General features: G+C 37.4%; 1 protein-coding gene across 1 annotated transcript in view; it reads left to right on the top strand.

The window, feature by feature from the left end:
• The window catches only part of LOC135200492 (roundabout homolog 2-like), a 748,467-nt gene that overhangs the window by 655,380 nt on the left and 70,587 nt on the right, over nt 1-22,500 (top strand). Inside the window, exons 7-9 of the mRNA XM_064229141.1 lie at nt 12,382-12,891; nt 13,809-14,033; nt 15,026-15,333. Of these exons, the coding sequence (XP_064085211.1) occupies nt 12,382-12,891; nt 13,809-14,033; nt 15,026-15,333 (1,043 nt within the window). The remainder of the gene's footprint in view (nt 1-12,381; nt 12,892-13,808; nt 14,034-15,025; nt 15,334-22,500) is intronic.

Genomic DNA, 22,500 nt, shown 5'->3' with positions numbered 1-22,500 from the left:
AGATTTGGCGAAAGATGTTACTACAAACATCCTAAGATATGTCAAAACTATGAAATATATGGTAAATGTGCATACTTAGATGGATATGGGGATGATTGCAGAGATCTGCATCCAAAAATATGTAAAAACCTAAAAGAAGGAAAAGGATGTAAGTTCGACAAAAAATGCAAATATATGCACCCTGTAGCCATGAATCATAATCAAATAAATAACCAACAAGTAATAAAATCCAAAATAAGAAAGAAACAAATAAAGAGAGAAATCAAGAATATCAGGTAAAAGAGAAAAGCAAACCAAATGAGATATGCAGAGGTGTCAGCAAAAAAATTTCAAAGCATCAGCTCCGAAATTCTACTCAAGAGATATAACTGTATTTATTATGCAAGAGGATATTGCAGAAACGGAGAAAATTGCAGATTCAGACACAAAATGAATAATTATGATGAAGGAAGATCAAATATTATGGAAAAGTTGGATTTTTTAATGTCAGAATTTCTGGAAATGAAAAAAAGAACAACATACCGGAACAGGAAAGAGACATGGGAAAATCCTTATTACTACCATTATTAAATGAAGAGAAACACGCAAACCATCATAGTGATGAATGCGCAGGGTTTAGTTACGAGTAACTCAAAAAGAAAAATAGAGTACTTAGAAGAAACTAACCCAAAATGAAAAGAAAATAGATATAATGAATATAAGTGAAACCTGGTATTCCCAAGAGACTGGGAATGATGATCAATAAGGGTTCCAAACTTATAGATCACATAGAAAAAATAGGAATCAAGGAGGGGGAACCGCAATATATGGGAAAGACAAAAAACAAGGAAAAATATATGAGAAATATAGTAACTCAGAATGTGAACTAATAGCGGTAGAATTTGAATCTGAAAAATTGATGAACATAGTAATATATAGACCTCCTATACTAAAGAGTTTGACTTAATAATTGAAAAAATTGGATGATATATGTAGAAATCACAAGGACTGGACTATTCTCCTATCTGGTGACTTCAACTTTCCTTTCGTAGGGGGGGGAATGGAAAGAACGAATAGGAGATTGTGGTTGTACTTATACATATAAAAAAGAGAGTAATAGTAGGGGCAGAAGATAAGAGGCAATTTGAAAAGCTATTAGATATGCTACTAGAATACAACATTCAACAAATAAATCACCTGCCAACAAGAAATGAAAATACTTTAGACCTAGTATTTGTGAACGAGATGAATTATGTTAAAGAAATAATAGTTTATAATGCGAGTATTTCAGACCATAATGTCATAGAATTAACAGTTCATTCCAAAGCAAGTGAAAATAGAGATAAGCAAGAAATGAAAAGTGGGAAGGATATGGAAAATACAACTTCTACAGTAAAAATATAAAATGGTCAGAAATTAATGAAGAATTAAACAAAGATTGGGATAACATTTTCGTAAGTGATGACATAAGGGTAAATACGGAGATATTATATAAAATATTGGAGAAAATAGTGGAAAAATATATACCGAAGAAGAAAAGTAAAACATCATTCATGCATACCAAGAGACAGAAGGATCTTGTTCCAGAAAATCAGAAAGTGGAAAAAAGGTCTTGCAAAAGAAAAAAATGCATGGAAAGTTATAGAACTAAAAAGTAAGATAGAAAATGCAGAACAAAAGATTATACAATCAAAAGAAAATGAAAAACGGACTTGGAAGCAAAAAACCCTATTAAATATCAAGCAAAACCCCAAACTATTATACTCATATGCGAAGAAGATGAATAAAAGAAGAATAGAAATAGGTCCTCTGAGAATTGAAGGGAGATTAACGAATGAAAAAAGGAAATTTGCAACATACTGGCAGAACGATATAAGAGAGAATTCACCCCTAGAATAGATAATGAAGATAATGATATAGAAGTAAGGGAAGAAAATAGTGAATATTTAGCTGACATAGAAATTAATGAAGCTGATATTGTGCAGGCAATTAATGAAATTAAAAATGGAGCTGCTGCAGGGCCGTATGGAGTCCCTGCTATTTTGTTAAAGAAAGTAGTTCATTCTATCGCAAAGCCACTTGCAATATTATTAAGACAAAGTGTAGATACAGGCAAGATTTATGATGAGCACAAATTAGCATATATCACCCCTACTTTCAAAAGTGGATCAAGACTAGAGGCGAGTAATTATAGGCCTGGTGAGTCTAACATCACATATTATGAAAGTGTATGAAAGGGTAATGAAGAAAAATATTATGAAACATTTAATAAAAAATAATTTGTTTAATATAGGGACAACAAACGGTTTCGTACCCGGAAAAAGTACACAAACCCAACTGTTAGTCCACCGTGAGAACATATTCAAAAATATGAAAAGCGGAAATGAAAACAGATGTGGTTTATCTAGACTTTGCAAAAGCTTTTGACAAAGTAGACCATAATATATTAGCAAAGAAAATTAGAAAACACAATATCGTAGATAAAGTAGGAAGATGGTTAAAAGAATTTTTACACAACAGAAAACAGATAGTTATTGCAAACGATGAGAAATCGGATGAAACCAAGGTAATATCCGGTGTGCCACAAGGTACGGTGCTAGCTGCAATATTGTTTGTTATTATGATTGAAGACATAGACAGTAATGTTAAGGATTCGGTAGTGAGTAGTTTCGCTGATGACACAAGAATAAGTAGAGAAATTACTTGTGATGAAGATAGGAACGCTCTACAAAGAGACCTTAACAAAGTATATGATTGGGCAGAGGTAAATAGGATGGTATTTAACTCTGATAAATTTGAATCAATAAATTATGGAGACAGAGAAGGAAAGCTATATGCATATAGGGGACCTAATAATGAAGACAATCACAAATAAGGAAGCAGTTAAAGACCTTGGTGTGATGATGAAATAGGAAAACCATGTTATGCAATGATCAAATAGCAATTCTGTTGGCAAAATGTAAAGCAAAAATGGGAATGTTGTTACGACACTTCAAAACAAGAAAGCTGAAACACATGATTATGCTTTATAAAACATATGTTCGTAGGTCCACTTGAATATTGCAATATGATATGGTACCCACACTATCAAAATGATATTGCACAAATAGAGAGTGTACAAAGGTCTTTACAGCTAGAATAGAAGAAGTTAAGGACCTAGACTACTGGGAAAGACTACAATCCTTAAAATTATATAGTCTAGAAAGGAGAAGAGACGCTACATGATAATTCAGGCATGGAAACAGATAGAAGGAATAACAGAAAATATCATGGAACTAAAAATATCAGAAAGAGCAAGCAGAGGTAGATTAATAGTGCCCAAAACTATACAGGAAAAAATAAGGAAAGCACACAGGACATTAATCCACTACGCACCAGCATCGATAATGCAGCGTCTATTCAATGCGTTGCCAGCTCATCTGAGGAATATATCAGGAGTGAGCGTAGATGTTTAAGAATAAGCTCGACAAATATCTAAACTGCATCCCAGACCATCCAAGATTGGAAGATGCAAAATATACCGGAAGATGTACTAGCAACTCTCTGGTAGACATTAGAGGCGCCTCACACTGAGGGACCTGGGGCAACCCGAACGAACTGTAAGGTCTGTACGGTAAGGTAAGGTCTCTCTCTCTCTCTCTCTCTTCTCTCTCTCTCTCTCTCTCAAGTAAAGAGATCAAGAATAGAGTATGTTCTTAGAAGGGAGATGAAGCAAAAGTACTGAAATACAAGGTTGATGAAAAAGAGAATCCGAAGTCCAAACATCTCAGGCAAATAGAAGGAAATGACGGACTTCATTAGGCAACAGTCATTGCTATCACCCGTTTTTCCTATGTACCACGTACGTACGTACATATATATATATATATATATATATATATATATATGTGTGTGTGTGTGTGTATATATATATTAGTATGTACATATATATATTAAATATTTAATCATATATATATATATATATATATGTTATTATAATATATATATATCTGTATATATATATATATATATATAGAGAGAGAGGAGAGAGAGAGGAGAGAGAGAGAGAGAGAGAAGAGAGAGAGAGGTTCCCAAAGCAAGGAGTGGCTCCAGAGAATAAACAAGACATTGATCAGAGCAATGATCACACTTCAATAACGAAATCGTTGGAGAACTTGTGCAAAGCGCTCTCACATCACTATCTTATAAAACAGTTCAGAATGCTCGCTCACGTCAAACCCCCTTACAAACAATGTAGTAGTACCATTCTTATGTACCTTGCACGAACTCTGGCAGCCTGAATATTAAATTCCCTTCTTTCATATATCTTGTATTCCGTCTATCCAGCGGTTTCCATGTCTTTTACTCGTGAGTAACTTCAAAATTATACTCCCTACAAACAACGTGTCCTCCGTTCTTTCCACATATTTTGTGGTATTGTGCTGATTGCTCGTGCTGCTATAGTACAACTGAAGGACTTCGGTTAGTAAATTTAATGACATATCAAGGTGGTGAACACAAGAAAGTTGTCACACACTTTCGTACAGATGGGATGAAGCACAAAGAAGAAACTCCGTACAACAGAACCCCAACGCCAAGATCAAGATTGGCGGTTCAGTCTAACCAATAGTTTTCAGCTAATCAGTGGTCTTGATGAGCCATGTGGCTAGTGCGCTAGTTGTAATTATGAGTCGGTATTTCTTTTAGTTTGATTATACCTGTTGATTACTGTATAGTTTTTTTTAGATAGACAAAATGTTCCTGTTGGTAAACTGCTGGAGACTCTCTCCCTTTAAAAATAATTTTTGTTTATTATTCTAACTAAATCTTTTCATTGCGTGACTGATGCCATCAAGCTGATCGTCTTGACAATGAGCTCTAGAATATTCACTGTACTTCATGTACTAGAGAGTTCTAGTAGTGTTACTTGATAGTCACTTGTATGCTTTTTACGTTACGTTTAGCATTTATTGCTTTGGCTGTTAAACAGTTTGTATTCTTGTACTAACTTGATTTGGAGCAACTCGGCTATTAGCAATGAAGATGTTTGTGATTGCTGACTTGTCTTCTCTCGGGAACTACCTTTAATATATAAAGAGAGGAAAAGACTGTCATGCAAAAAACATTCTTAGGCACTCACACGTATATATATATATATATATATATATATATATATATATGTGTGTGTGTGTGTGTGTGTGTGTGTGTGTGTGTGTATGTATGTATATACGCACACACATATATATAGACTATATATATATATATATATATATATATATATATATATATATATATTAAATATATATATATTTATAGATAGATAGATAGATTAGATAGATAGATAGATAGATAGATAGATAGATAGATAGTCGCGCATCTTTATATGCACGCATAAGGTACGTGACTTTATTTCAAAATCACTTCCATGCAAACCCAGATCTGTGCATATGAGCTTGTACGTTCAAATGTACCACATGCACAGATCTGCAGAACCCTAACTTAGAGGGCGAGACTAGTAAAATTTGTATCCTTGCCTCCCTGCGGCTCTAATTAGGGTGTGTTTGTAACGCCAGAACATTCAAGAGTTTATTTATGATTATTGGGTATTTGATCTTATTTCCGTATCTTGATTTCACTCAAAGATATTTTCTTAGTTCGCTATTTTACTCTGGTGTTCTTACTTACCAATAACAGAAAGGAAATCTCGGTTTGCTCATATGAGCATTTTACGAAATGGGACATTAAACCTAATGTGTAAAGAAAAAAAAAAAAAAGCCAGGGGCGGGAAGGTGTAAATCCGAACCTTTTCCCAGAATCAGGACGAATCTATTATATTTCATTATTTATTGATATTGGGGAACCGTCACCGGGATGTTCCCATAGAAAAGGGCGTCATTAAGGAGCCATCTTGTTAATTAGCAAAGAAAAGGGAAGTTCGATAACTATAATAACCATTTCGGTGTTTTCCATCCCACGAGATAAACTAATATCCTGCTCCGAGTTATTATTATTAGTGGAGGAAAACGTGAATTTGGTACGATGGCCCCTGGACATCGATGCCAGAACACCAGAATAGATATGTATGCATAGATAAGTACGCTTGGTTTTGGGGGGCTCGAATTCATTGCCTTTATTGATGGTTTTAAATGAAAAATGGAAGTTGGGAGTGATGTTTTCCATTATTCTTAATCGAATCAACGTTATAATTTTATGTGGCATGATTTAGCTAGGGAAAACATCACTCCCAACTTCCATTTTTCCCTCTTTCTCTCTCTCTCTCTCTCTCTCTCTCTCTCTCTCTCTCTCTCTCTGTGTGCCATGTACAGGCACTTAAGCATATTTTGTATACCGCACTACGATATATACCTTGATATACCTTGCCACACCTGTATATAAGCCTGTGCAAAGAATACACATTCGTTCTCAGTTGTTTTTTATCGTACACATTTTATATCTCGGGGACACTATATACGCCCATAATTAGATTTAGTTTTGTATGTAAAAGTATATTGATATCTTTGTGAATGGACATATCTCCATTGTTTATCACAAGGACACCTTCTATATTGGAAGATACCATAAGAATCTAGGGAACGCAAAAAGAAGTAAAGCTTATATGAGCAGAACTGTGAATTAGGGTAGACGAAGGAGTTAGCAAAGACACTTTCAGGCTCACAGTTTTGACACCAGCTGGATAGGCGCTCAGCGGCTTAGAAAGTAGTGCTGGTATCTATGGTTTTGGGCCCTATTGATTGCGTCCCAAGTAGTGTTTGCAGAAGAAGAAATAGATTAGTGACATTTAGGCAGTGCTCCTGTAAGGTGAATTAGGATGGAGATGGAAGCTGTGCTACTTTTAATGGATGGTGACATTGAGATTCGTCACCGTCACTCAGTTCACAGGAAAGCGAATGACTTAAATTTCCTGAGAATGCAGCCTGAAAATGCTGACGAATTGGAAGAGCTCTATTCAGAAGGTAAATAACCTACCGAATCAAGAGTGAACAGCTTTTAATTGATAACTAAGTGGTCTACGTGTATTTATTTGGATGAGTAGAGAAATCTGTTCTATTCTGAGCAAAAATGGTATCATATTTTTTTTCAAGAAATGGAAAGAACCGTGGTTTATTAATCCGATTGTAAATTTATAAAAGCAGGGAGATGAGCTTCTTTTTGCATTATATCCCCACTGATATAAAATTCTCGATGCTGTCCATCTGGCAGTTTTGTTGCAAAAGCTACATAGTTTGGAATAAATCTCCTGTCCCTGATTCCGTAACGTCTTATTTAATAACACTAAAATCACGTAAGAGATTATTTAGCAACACGGGAATCACGTAAATCTTATTTAACAAGACGAGAATCACGTAAGACATTAAGCCCCTAAGTGGCGTGATCGGTATGGTCTTGACCTGCCACCTCTGTCGCCGCGAGTTCGATTCTCGGGCATTCCGTTGAGGGGTTAGAGATATGTGTTTCTGGTGATAAAAGTTCAGTCTCGTCGTGGTTCGGGAGTCACGTAAAGCCGTTGGTCCCGTTGCTGAATAACCACTGGTTCCATTCAACGTAAAAACACCATACAAGCAAACAAGCGTAAGACATTATTTATCAAGACAGGAATCACGTTGTTGTCAATGACCTGTACTACACGTCTAATCCCACCGAAGATCGAGTATTTCCGGGATACGAATGAAACTACTTGCTTTGTGTTTGAATATTTTTTCCTATTTAACTTAATAAGAAAAATCTTTTTTTAGTGATACTAAAAGTCGTTACACAAAAGCATACGCCTTTATGGAGTATTTTTCTGCTTTTAGTTACTGTGTGTGAGGGAGACTACCCCAGCATAAGGTGGCAGATATCATACAAAAGGTTACGTTTACCCGACTTTGTAAATCGTTTCTATTATAAAATCTCGAAACATTGAGTACATTTTCTCTAAGTATCTTTCTGGATCGTTATAATTAGTTAGTTTTATCACTGTTAATTCTATTGCTGAATTCGCTTTGTAGAAGGAAAATGGTTTTGAGTTTTCGTCCTCGTCAGCTAAGTCTAGGAAGGGAAGGAAAGGACACCTCCTCTGCTGCCAAGCCTTCGACTAATCCTTCAATCTCTTTTATGGGATCCTTCATGGACTCGAGCTTCTCGCTGCTTCTCGCTGCTTCTCGCACCAGGTATATTGGGCGAGTGGGTCCCTTCGAGAGAATGGCTTTCCTTTAAGTCTTCTCACTTGGGATAAACTGTTGGTGGTGTCACTCGCCCTGGAACACCACTTACATCACCGGGAATAAAAGAGGTTACAAGAGTTGCGTCTTTCCATCACGTAAATTACCAGCGCCAGGCTGAAAGAACTTCCAAGAACGACATATTTCTTTCTCTTTTTTCCGTCTACGAATTTAGGAATGGTTTTGATCCTCAGTGTTTTACTTTTCTGTCTGACAGAATTTGTTGATGACTGTTTCTTGTATCTACAAAACGTCTTTTAAAATCATGCAGGGGAGGATAGCATGCGTTTAGTTGCAGTTCCAATCATTTCTAACTTATCATATTAGGTATTTATCTCAGAGTTCTTCTGACCTCTCCATTATATGAGCCAGCATCGTTTTCAAATTGACGCGGGGAAATCAAGAGTTATTTACTATATGCGTATGTTTATGGTTTCCCTGCGTTCCATCATGGAACATAACTTGTCTAGTTCAAGTAAAGCCTGATGTTGCAGTCATTTTGAATAGCTAAGAAAACAGACTCGCTTTTTGCCAAGTCTGTGAACTGTAAACGCTTCTAAGAAACTCTTAAGCTTTCCATTTAAGTCAGTGATACTTTATTCTCTTTACTGAAGTTTTTGCAAGATGCAAGTGTTTGATCTTTACTCCGTCCGTTATAACAGCCTGTTTAGTGTTGCCAACTTCATGAAAAGTTTTTTTTCCCGTTGATTCTCTTAAGACTGTTTAGTTTGCATCTCATACTAAAGCTTCATATCTTTAGCTCTTCCGGCATGGTCGTAGTTAACTGCGGATTTGTACCTCCACATTCTTCTGTATGTATGTGTGTAAGTTTGTGTTTTCTTTAGAACTGTGCGAAAGCTTACAGCATTAACCATGAATGCACATTCCAAAAACTGCAATTGTTCTTTAATGTTGAAAGAAAAGTATACCTGTAACATCAACACCGCATTAGGGTTGGACTTTGGAGCAGTCTTGACAGCAGTTAGGAGACCGTGTGATAAAAAAAAAATGGTAATCAAAACAACTGCAAAGTAATTATAAAATGACAAACGCAAAGTTTTTCCCATGCAAACTATAATGGTAGGATGCACGTGACTCCCTATATTTTGGCGAACCTGCAATGCTTTTCGCGTCCCAGGTATAATTTTTAAGCGCGCTCGAACTTTTCCGTCGTGATATGAACAACAATATTTTTTGGACAGCCCGCACTTCGGTTTTTATGGTCACGGTAGTCTGATTTCATTCATCACGGGTTGCAAAAATTGCAACGAATGTGAGGAGTTATGAAGCAAATTGCTCTGCGGAAAATTAATTTTTGTATCTTTCCTAGATAGTGGAGGTCGTCATCTGGATCTTTCCTAGATAGTGGGGGTCGTCATCTGGATCTTTCCTATATAGTGGGGGGTCGTCATTTGGATCTTTCCTAGATAGTGGGGGTCGTCATCTGGATCTTTCCTAGATAGTGGGGGGTCGTCATCTGGATCTTTCCTAGATGGTAGGGGGTCGTCATCTGGATCTTTCCTAGATAGTGGAGGTCGTCATCTGGATCTTTCCTAGATAGTGGAGGTCGTCATCTGGATCTTTCCTAGATAGTGGAGGTCGTCATCTGGATCTTTCCTAGATGGTGGGGGGTCGTCATCTGGATCTTTCCTTGATAGTGGGGGTCGTCATCTGGATCTTTCATAGCTAACCACCCCGCAAAGGTATCCGGATACATACCGGATTCAAATCCTTGGTGGTCACTATCTAGGAAAGATCCTAATTTTTTCCTACTTCTCATGTTTTATCCACTTTTTTTTTCTTTCAAGAGAAATGAGGTGACGAGCTTGCCTGCAACCCGTTACGTCTCGGGCCTCGAAATGTGTCGTTAAGTGTGTTAATCACTGCACAGAATTTGCATATCTCGGGTACTGCAAAGCTGCGGCCGCTATTCAGTGAAATATCGAGTGGATCTGACGCAGCCGTTTCCAAAACCTTGATGGGGGGTTACTGTGTCCCCAGATAATCTCGAGTTCCCTTAGTAACGTGAATGCAAGGTTAACATGCCCTGAAATGGGGTTATAGCGGCGATAAGTTTTGCCGTAAAGTTTAATTGTTCATTTGGTAGTGCGGTGATAGCTTGAAGATTTGAGTCCAGATATAAGACTAACAGCTTCTTGGTGAATTCATTTTCCTCAAAAAACTTAAATTTCCCAAGTTACGTCGCTTCTGTACATATTGCGAATTATCGAGAATAATTGGCTTTGGAACATTTTGTGTTAATGTTCTTAAAAAATACAGTTACTTGTAGCAACGGTTCTTGTACTGAAACAAAGCGAGATGGGCTTTTGTTTGGTAGTGTAGCAGCAATAGCACCATGTCTCTATAACCAATGTAATTAAGATCGTGAAACCGATGTCCCCCACAGAATATTATCAGCCAGATATATTGGTTATCAAGTGACCCGGCGCAGTTCTTAGCATGATTTTCCGAAATCAGCTGCAGGTCTACTTTCCTTTGATGGCCAAAATCAATAGCCTTCGGTTCCCAGTGGAGCTGACCCTCCCAGAAACGATATACATTTCTTAGGTACTGTCAGCCAGTTCTCAACGTTTAAGAGATTTCTGGCAAAAAATGCAGCTAACATGAAATAAAAAGGTTCGTTAGCTGTTTTTCTGTCGAACAACGTATCAGTGATAATTTCTCTCTCATTTTTCAATAAATGAGTTCGTGTTGAAACTCGCACGCAAGAACTTTGGATAATTTTTAAAAAATAAGAACTCATTTTGTTCCAACATACATGTGCCACCTTTTTGACGCATTCCTGATATCTAAGGGTAACATTTTTTCCCTCACTAATATCTGGTTCAGTAATGCATCCATATATATTTACATGCATACATACATATACATATATATATTGTATCTATCTATCCATCTATCTATATATATATATGTGTGTTGTGTGTGTGTGTGTGTATGTATGTATGTATGTATCTATATTTTTTAGATAATACGCCTTTTTCCCCCTTGAAGAAGTGTCTCCAGATCTGTGTTATCCGTCTAGTATTAAGCTGGTATTTTTGGAACGAGTTTAGTTTCATAAGTCATTGTTTGTATTCTGACCGACCACAGTTAATTAACTACCGGGTATATAAATCATAGCTTAGATCAACGGGAGTAAAGTTGGATTTCCCTGAAGTGCCCAAAGCCCTCCGCCTTGCCAGGGACTCCAACCTGGGCCCTTTCACTGATGAGATAAACATTCATTACACGACTTGTGACCAGCTGATTCCAGACGCACTGCGTCAGATTTTCCCACTAAATAAGATTGAATATCTTAAAGGCTTAAAGCTGTGAATAATGGAACAAAAACTCGAATCGTCGAAAAGCGAGGGGAAAAAACAGAGTTGCTAGTTAAGATAAAGTTGCCAGGAGAAAGGAGGGAGTCCAAGTTTCAGATCCCAGATAAGATAATAGAAAAGTTAGTTTTTGGAACAGCAGCACGAAGAATTCTGCTGAGATTCAATAGAAGTTTTTACAGAACACTGAGAAACCATTTTTTTTATTCGTTTTTCTTTCACGGGGGCTCAGAGCGAAAGAGTTCTTGCAATTAGAAAAATTCAGTTTGTTTGTCTGCTCGCATTTCAAGGCGCGTTTACGATGAAAGTTTCGATGTTAGGATGAGGGTTATTATTGTCATTCATTCCAAGAGTACTATTCATTAATATTTATAAAAAAAATCGATTATTCCTAATAAAATAATATACCTTCATAAAAATAATAACATTGTATCCAAGTCTTAGAATGATAATGCAGAAATTTTATCCTTGTTGACAGATATTTGAGAAAATAGCAAATTAGAACTTTATATTTGTTGGAATTCGAAAGTTATATGGTACATGAGTATTGTTGTTTTAGTAAAGTTTTCTTCATGGTCTGGTAAATGAATGTAGATGAGTATTATTATTTTATAAATGTACTTTAACATACTATGTTTTGCTGAATAGAAAAGACTTCAAATCACGTACCTGATATATTAGAGGAACTAAAAAGGATCAGGTACCGGAGGCAGATTATTTTTATATCTTGCACGTTTACATTAATGAATGCATGATAAAAATAAATGTTATATCATTTTGAAGAAATGTTGTTTTGCTGTCTAGCAATGATTTGCGAACCGCCCCTTATTGTTCTTGTTCCTCCTCCTCCTCCTCCTCAGGTGCCCCGAAGGTCAGCGAAGTTCCTGGCGACGTCGAGGTGGAAGAGGGAGCTCCCCTTCATCTTTCCTGTGCTGTGGAGGGCTATCCAACGCCTCTTGTCTACTGGACCCGAGAAGGGTCCCAGAAGGTCCTGCCTGTCACCCGCACTCCTTTGGAGCCTACCGAGGGTCAAGAGGAGGAGGAAGAAGGCATCGAGGGCGTCAGGATATCCTACTCAGTCCCAAGAGTCGCGCACTACCATTCCGGGCGCTATGTTTGCGGAGGCGTCAATAGCGCTGGTGGAGTCATGACGCGGGTGGGCGTGAGAGTCCGGCCAACGCCCCTTTTACCTCCGCCCATCATATCGGTGCCACCTTCCAATCAGACGTTGCCTGCCCGAGGTCATGCGGGGCTCACATGCCGTGTCTGGGGATCGCCTGAGCCCAAGGTCACCTGGCGACATCGGGGCAAAGTCATCACCTCTACCAAGAGGAGGGAAATCCTTCCGGATAATACCCTCTCAATTAGTGGTAAGTTTTTTGGAATTGCAAAAGGAAGATTCTTGGAATTGGTAAGGAATGGTTCTTGAAATTTTGTGTGTGTATTGGAATGGCTAAAGATGGTTTTTGTAGCTGTTGAGTGAGACCTGTAATTGTGAAGGATGATTCACGGAGTAGGAGGAGTCTCTTTATGGAGTGGAAGTGATATCTTCCGGTACTACTGTGTGAGCAAGGTCTTGGAAGGTATAGGAATGATTCCTGTAACTGCAGTGGATGATTTTTGCACCCCTAAAGGATGGTTCTTGCAATTCCCACTGTCTGATTCTGTGAAATTGTATGAATTGGTTACTTAGCATTGTATGGTGCAATTTTTGGAAATGCAAGTCGTTTTTGGACTTGCAATGGACGATTCGTAAAACTGTAAGGGTGATTCTTAGAATTTTAATAGATAATTCAAATAACTGTAAGATTCTTGAGAACATAAACGATGATCTCCACACCACTTATTATTCGCCGATTCTATGTTATGTTTCCATTAAGCGTTAATTTAATGTAAATATGATAATGCATATATGCATTCATACATACATATAATATATATATAGATATATATCTAATATATATATATATATATATATATATATATATATATGTGCGTGTTTGTGTCTGCGTGTATGTTTGTGAGGCACATAGGCTATAAATGTAAATACCATATATACATCTCACGAGTTTTATTCTACCTGGTACCACCATACGTAGCGAGACATGGTTATCCAAGCCTAGAGGAATTTCCTTGTCTGTGTTTGTGTGACGTGGTTATCCAAGCCTAGAGGTATTTCCTTCGTCTGTGTTTGTGTGTATGAGAGAGAGAGAGAGAGAGAGAGAGAGAGAGAGAGAGAGAGAGAGAGAGCAAATGAAATTATAACAATTGCGTCCCCTTTTTGCAGAATTAGTCGAAGACGATGGCGGAGAGTATGTTTGCGTGGCGTCTTCTCCCCGCGGAGTCACTGAGGCCAGGGCTACGCTGGTTGTGACCCCTCCCTCCAACCTTGAGGTGGTATTCGTCAGGGCCCCTGACCCCGATACGGCCCCAGGTCCCCCTGACACTCCCACTGTGACCTCTGTCAATGCTTCGGCCGCTACCCTCCTGTGGGATATCCCTTCAAGACAAGGTTAGTTTTTTTGTATGTGTCCTTGTGCCATAACCGCTTGAGCTTCTTATTTCTAGACCGTACAATTGTTTTCTATTGTATTTGTTATTTATTTCAAGTTTTTTTTTCCTTTCCATCATCAAAATTTCGAGGAAATGATTGATTGAAATTCATTTATAATCCAAGTTTGGATTTTAAGGCCTTCATTACTGGTCACTTTTGAGGAAAGTTATGTGGTTTTTCCTCAATGTCGGTTTGTTAAGATACTCTGAATTAAATCCCTTACTAGGATCTATTAACGAAACATTACTATTCTTCAACTTAATCGAAGAGGCGGCCACCCGCCCCTTTCTCTCGCTCTCTCCCCCTTTAATGGACCTACTCATTCATGGTAGTTTTTTATTTATCAAATCTTGCTAATTCTACCAAGAACCTAGCTTTTAGCTCATAAAATTTAGTCGTTAGAATTATCAATGTAATTCTCTATCCACGTTGGTCTATGTTTATTCCTTGCAACGTCTCTGCTTTCATCTTCTATCACACGTCTTTGTCTACTGTTGCATTTACGTTCTCCGAATTTTTATATCAGTAGCCCATTTTCAAGCAATATTTAAATGCCCCTTTGCTCTGTAACATGTTCGTTGTTCATGGTCATCCAGTGTGTTAATTGGATTATGATACATTCGTGTTCATGACTTGAATGAGCAGCTTTTTCATATAGGGTAAATGACCGAGCGGCCACATAGCGGCCACCTCTCTCGGAACGCGGCCACTTTCCGAAAAAAGCGCTTAAATGATGCCATTGTTTCGTAATTTAGGAGAAAAAACTTAATTCGAGAGGATTGTAGAGGTCTCGGTGTGCTACCTGGATGGGCCGCAACTCTTGACTGATGCTCATGGCAGCGAATTCATGTACTTTTTTTCGGCTAGGTGGTGATATGTCGCCACTCGGTCATTTACCCTATAATTTTCCATCACATTTTGTACTACAGTTCTCCCACCGCCTCCTGCAGGAGCATCTCCCGTGACGGGCTACAGCGTGGAGTACTACAGCAGCATGGAAGGCTCCTGGAAGGTAGCCACCGCCCATATAGCACGCACCACGTACACCCTCTCGCCCATAGACCGCGCTGTCAGATACGGAGTTACTGTGCGCGCCCACAACTCCCACGGCGTATCCGAGCCCTCTGGAATAGCTGAGGTCAGCGGGAGCATGGGCTGGGAAAAGAGCGGGGAGGAAGAGGCCAGCGTAAGGGAAGCCAAAGTGATACTCCAAGAGGCTGTCTTCTCCGGAGCGGCATCGGCCAAACTCCTGTGGCAGGTGAGTGCGTCTGAAGCAGTCGCTCTTTTGATAAAGTGTCATAACGGCCAGAGAGGTAAGGCAAAGGATTTCCTTTTTTTAGGTTATTGTCCCTTATTGCATTACTACACATTACTTTTTGCCTCGTTGTTAAGATGTAACTATTGAAGTTCCATCTTCGCTGTAAGGAGTGAAAATAGGTTATCTGTGCAATGCTGCGAGTTTATATTATAGTTGTTGGTGGTGCCTTTTTCCTTTTTGCGGTATTTTGATAAGCATTCTGGTTCATATGCGTCATGGTACCTTATGACGCCCATACAGTAAAGCTTTCATTCATGAAAATAAATGTCATGAAGAAAACTTTAATAACTTGTCAAATACCTTATGATTTGCTTTTGAATTCCGTAACACTTTCGGAAGATTATTTGTATATCTAAAACATAAACACCGTATTGTACGGGGAAAATGTTACCATACAAACATTCCTCTTGTCGATTGTCTTTTTTTTTTTTTTTTTTGTGCAGTTCCTCATTATTCTTCTAGAGAGGTGATAAATTTGCCACCCGTCTAAACCTTCCTGCCAGCGTACTTGCTCTTTTTTGCTCTTGTTCCTTTATCTCTGCTTTTTTTTTTTCTTTCACAATAATATGAGGGGCACCAGACATGAAAGTCCAAGATGTGATATATTATATTTTGCGAGCGCTTGGTACACTCATAAATACGGATACTGCGACATCTCGCGTCCGGTATTATAATTACTGTCGTTCCAGGTCAAGCAGTGCCATCTTTTGGTGAATTTTATGGACACTTCATCCCTCGAGAAGTGCAATTTCGCAAGAAATAAGCGACAGCTCTGATATTCAAACGTTTATAACCGCCATAATCGTTGATCGTTTTCTGCTTATATTTTTTCCACCTTTTCGTTCTACTTGTTCTGTTATATAAACTTCTATTTTTATACCGTTCACATTTTCTGTACGTTTTTTCTTTCCTTAATAGAAATTTAGCCGTCACGATCATTTCTACACTATAAGTGTTATAATATCAGGTTTCACAACCTTCGTAGGAGCGACGTTATCAGTTAGGAACATCCTTTGTTTCCATTTGTGCATGGTTGAGCGCATGAACAAGCACAAGTTTATAAACTGGTCTGTCTGGCTCCTTGAATATAAATATCACCGCAAATATTTTCGTCAGAAATTTCTTCTTGTCCATGTAATTGCATTTGCCAGGTAGAGGAAGGCGTCGGAAAACCTGTGTGGGATTTTGTAAAGAGATTTCGGGAAAACGAAGCCACCTGGGAACCATATCTCTCGCGTTTGTTTTCTGGGGAAAATCACCTTTAGTGGGGTAGTGACTCAGTGCACCTCATGTAGTACACTGTAGGCATTACATGAGGTTCTTTGCATCGTGCTTTCACCCCTTCGCTGCAACCCCTTCCGTTCCTTTTACTGTATTTCCTTTCATGTCCTCTTTCTTCCATCTTACTTTCCACCCTCTCCTAACAATTGTTCCATAGCGCCGCAGCGGCGAGGTTGTCCTCACGTTACAGCTGAATGCTGAATGACTTCATAGATCCCACTGCTTGGCCTATACTCTATACTCAATTCAATTCTGGGAAAAAAAGCGGAGGAAGTGTCATAGGGAACTGGTTCTCGTACATTTTGTAAGTCTTGTAAACGTAAATATGGTTGAATTAATATCGACACCCTATTTTTCTTTGTTTCTTTAATGCGCTGGTAGCCGTAAAAACGTGACACTTTTAGAATGAGCAATCTGTCACTTTTATAATGAAATCATTCGGCATTCGCTGACCAAGATTTTAACGTCAGTAAGCGAAATATTCTGGAAAGGAGAAAGCGTAAGAGGGGTAATTTCATTTTGCCTCCAGAAAATGAATCAGCCGTTCTACAATATTTTTTACGTAACTACATATCAGGGGATGTCTCTTAAAAAGGAAGATATAAATCCTCACAAAAGTAGAAGGTATAAAAGGAAATCACACGCGAAAGTCTTTCTGACCAACTATAATTTGGTTACGTATTTTTTATCAAATAACTTTTTGCATTGATATGGTTACATGTTTAGCGACATGTCAAGACGTATCTGACCATTCGCTACGAATTTTGCTATTTCAAATAGTAGTTGCAGTTTTTAAATCGTATATATATCTAAGTCAGCTCTTGATTCCGTGCAAGATCAATACCTTCCAAACACCAAACTCTAGTAAATTACTTTCTGAAATACCTTTAAGGGCGCCTGAGCTTGTGTAGGTGATGTAGTGGCAACGGCCGAACAAGATTCTGTTTCCCGAATGCCAACATTGGACAGCGGATTCTCGCTCAGCCAATCATAAATTCGCCGAAGGGTTTCCGTTCTGATTTAGCCGACTTCCACATTCTGTGTGCGGGAAGATTTCGCATAAATGATTCAGGGCAAGATGCATGTAGGAGGTGAGGGGGGGGGGTGGGGGGGGGGGAGGGGCGGGGCGCGGAAACACCCGAGTCAAAATGGATACAGTATCTCCTGTGTGGACCAGGTATTTCGCATGTCTGCCGACGCCTTTCCAAGCCGATGTTGCCATTTTTCCCTTTCCTTTTATTTTTATGTGGGTGGAACATACCATTTTTTTTTTAATCTCTAGCGTGGGCTTAGGACTAAGGTTGGGGTTAAGGGGGGGGTGGGGTAACGGAGGGTGTTTCGAGAGGTGGGGGAATTTATTCGAGTTATTTCTTGGCTGAGAAATTTAATAATTTGTGTTGGTTCCTGTGCCATACTTTTTAAAACGAAAATGTTGTTGCCCGTGCTGTTTTTTTTTTTTTTTTTTTTTTTTGCTCCTTTCAATTTCTGTTTTGCGTGGTTTTTTTTTTTTTGTTTTTTTTTTTTTTTTTTTTTTTTTTTTTTTTTTTTTTTTTTTTTTTTTTGTGGACGCTGCTATCAGAGATTGCGTTCTGCCGGAAGCATTGTTTCAATGGTGTGCCGTTTTACTTCGCTTTCTTTACCTTTTTCGAATTGCTTGTAAGTCAGGTTTGCATCTATTTTTTTCATACCAGTTTGATTTTGCTTTACTTTCATTTCAAAGGAAATAATGCCCAGAAATTTCCTGTAGCTCAATTCATAATTTATTTATGAATTTCATGGTTAATATGGAATGAAACTTGAGTCCAGAAACTGTCTGAAACTTTTACATCTAGAAAATTTTTATTGTAATTGATGAATATAAGAAAACTGAAAAAAATAGTAATTTTAAGCTGTATTGTAGTTGATGTCATGATGAGCGCACGCAACGCGGTAGCCACAGCCCAGTGGTGGCCTGTGTTCTTGTCATCTATAGCGGTGCCAGACGCATGATTATGGGTACTTTTAACCTTAAATATAGAAAATAAAAAACTACTAAGGCTACAGGACTTTAATTTGGCATGTTTGATGATTGGAGGGTGGATGATCAACATATCAATTTGCAGCCCTCTAGCCTCAGTAATTTTTAAGATCGAAGGGAGAACGGACAGACAAAAAACTATCTCAATAGTTTCCTTTTACAGAAAGCTAAAACTAAGGAGCCACTGAACAGTATATTGATGCACTTTTTCGTCAAACCGAAAATACGGCGTTTTAGATGAAAAGAAGAAACGTACAAAGTTCAAATCTTTATTAGGAATTAATTCAAATTTATTTCGTGTATATGGATAAGTCGGTGATTGACTATTTAGCTATATCCCCCGGTATTCACATGATGGGGCGCAGTGACGTTTAGGTTCGGATTTCGTAAAGAAATATATCAGATAAGATTGTTTATATTATTTGTGGTCGACGGACGTAAGGAGGCGTCTGAGTTTCCTGTGACAGTTTTCTGTTAGCGTTAAAGATACCAGAATTGTAGAGTGGACATAGTGTTGATGAATTGGCCAAAATGATAACTCGGGTGTTTAAGATTTTGGTAACAGCATCTATAAGGAGTAATAACAATAACAATTATTAAATTGTCGATGATGATAATATTGGACAAGTAAACAGCCCAGCAGCAATATTATTATTATTATTATTATTATTATTATTATTATTATTATTATTATTATTATTATTATTATTATTATTATTATTATTATTATTTTACTCCTATTATTATTAATATTATTATTTTACTCCTATTATTATTATTATTATTATTATTATTATTATTATTATTATTATTATTATTATTATTATTATTATTATTAATTAAAGATGACATTCATTGTTCCAACTCTGACAAGAATTATGAATAAATAAACAAAGTATAGTTACTTTGTTAGTGCTTGTACAGAAGCAAAGAATTTTTATAAACTATAAAAAAAATAGACTAAGAGACCAAGAGTGAACAAAGATAATTTTCCTAACTGCCGTGGGTGAAGTGGACACTGGAAATTTTGTGGTGAATAATGTTTTGCTTCTAATATCTTTTCGTGAATTTCCAGCTGAACAGGAATAGTTTTTGACGGGGAAATGTATAATATGTTTTGCAAAATACGTAGAATGGTCTGTGGTAGAGTTCTTAAAAATATATATCCTTTGTTTTTGGGTTTAGCTGCAGTTTCATTTGTTATATTTTAAACCTGTTCATTTACGTCCCTTGTATACTCTGCATTCTGTTAGAATTCGTGTTTGCCTTTAACCTCGTTAAGTATGTCATTTCGTGTTCGTTCCCTCTCATGGCATAATCAGTATTTTGACGGTTTTCGGTTTCAGATCTCGTTCAGCATAAACTAAACTCTCCCGAGCTCATTGTTAATTCTAATATTTATACGTTTCCCTGTTTATGGTTTACCCATTTTAAATTCTCATCGTGAGCCTTTTTCACGATTATCCTGGTTCACTTTTAGTTTACGTTTTTTTACGATTATCCTGGTTCACGTGTTATTTACGCTTTTTCACGATTATCCTGCTTCATGTTTAGTTTACGCTTTTTCACGATTATCCTGGTTTGCTTTTGGTTTAAGCTTTTTCACGATTATCCTGGTTTGCTTTTCGTTTAAGCTTTTTCACGATTATCCTGGTTTGCTTTTCGTTTAAGCTTTTTCACGATTATCCTGGTTCGCTTTTGGTTTAAGCTTTTTCACGATTATCCTGGTTCACGTTTAGTTTACTCCTTGAATATTCTACAAATATTAAGTTTTTCATTATCACGTTGTTTATAAAAAAAAATTATTCATTTACATATTTCTCGTTCGTATCCACATTGCTTTGACCACATCTGTAATTAACGGTCGTAATTACATGGTAATTTCTTACCTCTGTGAAGGCCATTAGTAATATCCTGTTAGGTATTTATTTTGCGGAATTTATGTTACGCTAAATTAGTTTATCCTAATTTGTTCTTTCTAAATAAAAGCCTGACCGTCGTCGGCTGCATCCTGAGGGAATCAATGGTTTTAATGAAAGCTTCCTTAAATGAGGAGATCGTCAGCGGAGACGCAAGAGAGTCGTCTCAGGTCCCTTGTGTTGCATTGTGATCCAACAATAGAAACACATTTTTTCCTCTTCTTTTTTTTCTCCAACAAACCGGTTCTATCCATCCTCTCCAGTCCTTTGCTCCCCCTTCATCCTCATCCTACCTTGCTGTCTCTTTTCTTCCTGCTTCCCCATCCCCACCCCCCAGTTAATAGGTCCTTCAAAAGGACTCGGTAGTAATGTGTCTCTTGGTCTCTCTCTCTCTCTCTCTCTCCCTCGAGGACTAAAGATCCTTCCAGGTCACTTCATTTACCATTGTTGCTTTCTTCGTCTTCCTGGGTCCGGGAGGGAGGGGGGGGTGAGGGCCAGGGTGATGTCACGGGTGAGGGGGTCGGGATGTCACGGGTGAGGGGGTCGGATTAAATGGGTCTCCCTTCTCTGTTATTTTTCCATTCCATACCATGTTTATCTAGTGGTTCAAAACCAGTTCCTCTCTCTCTCTCTCTCTCTCTCTCTCTGAGAGATTTGCTCTTTTCTTCCTGTCTGCTTAATCTATCTTTTGTGAAATTCCCAGCGTTATTTGCGAGTGCGAGGTATTTTCACTCTCTATGATTGGTTATGTGATCTTTAGACAAGCTTGATGAAATCATAAATATTTGATCAATTTCATATAAAGGATTGTTAGGGATTATTTTCTAAGCGACGATTGTCGTGTCATTTTCTTTTAATTTGCATATTGCAGCATTATATTTGTATGTGCAGATGTGTACCACTTGGCAAAATTAAACACTACTTATGAATTCTGATCGGTTTCGTCCTTAGTTTTCTAAGATATCTTCAAGAGGGTTGATATACAGTGGTAGAATTTAATATATTAAATATATTATATATATATATATATTATATATATATATATATATATATTATATATATATATATATATATAGTATATAATAATTATATATATATATTATATATACATTATATATATATATATGCTAGAATGACATGCAATAATGCAAAATCGGTTGGAAAAAGCTTCACCTGTTTAATTTGTATGCATGTATATATATGTGTGTATATTTATATATATATATATATATATATATATATAATATATATATATATATATAGGTATATATATGTATATATATATATATATATATATAGATATATATATATTATAATATGAATATATATAATTATTTATTTATGAAGATAAAGAAATCTCGTATTTCTTTGTATGCGTGAAACCCGAAGCGTTAAGGCAAAATGATAACACACAATCTCTCTCTCTCTCTCTCATCTCCTCTTCTCTCTCTCTCTCTCCTCTCTCTAAGCGACGCTGGCATAGCCCTTCACTCCCTCTCTCTCCTCTCTCTCTCTCCATCCTAACAGGTCATCAAATGAGAGTCAGATATGGAAAAATATAACATTTATTTAACAATGGAAAGATAATAACTTAAGTCTCACAGACTAACTAACTTAGTTAAACCCCCAATATGTAAATATCTTAATCAGTAATTAGTCACACCAATTATCTCTTCTCCCATACGGGACTCTCGGTCCCCTAGGACTCTGTTACAAAGACAGGAGAACACACAATTAAGTATACGCACTTGTAAAGACAAAGTCAATAGCTTAAATGGAATATGACATTTTTACAAATGTCATACAGACAACAAGCCATCCCTTTGGCTAAAGTAAGGTAACGCTTACCCATCTCTAGCCCAGAATATTACACACTTAAGTAAATAAACT

Source organism: Macrobrachium nipponense, chromosome 27 (genome assembly GCF_015104395.2).
Source record: "Macrobrachium nipponense isolate FS-2020 chromosome 27, ASM1510439v2, whole genome shotgun sequence".
NCBI classification, from domain to species: Eukaryota; Metazoa; Arthropoda; class Malacostraca; order Decapoda; family Palaemonidae; genus Macrobrachium; species Macrobrachium nipponense.
The sequence above is the reverse complement of the archived record's forward strand: the minus strand, read 5'-3'. Positions and strand labels throughout refer to the sequence as shown.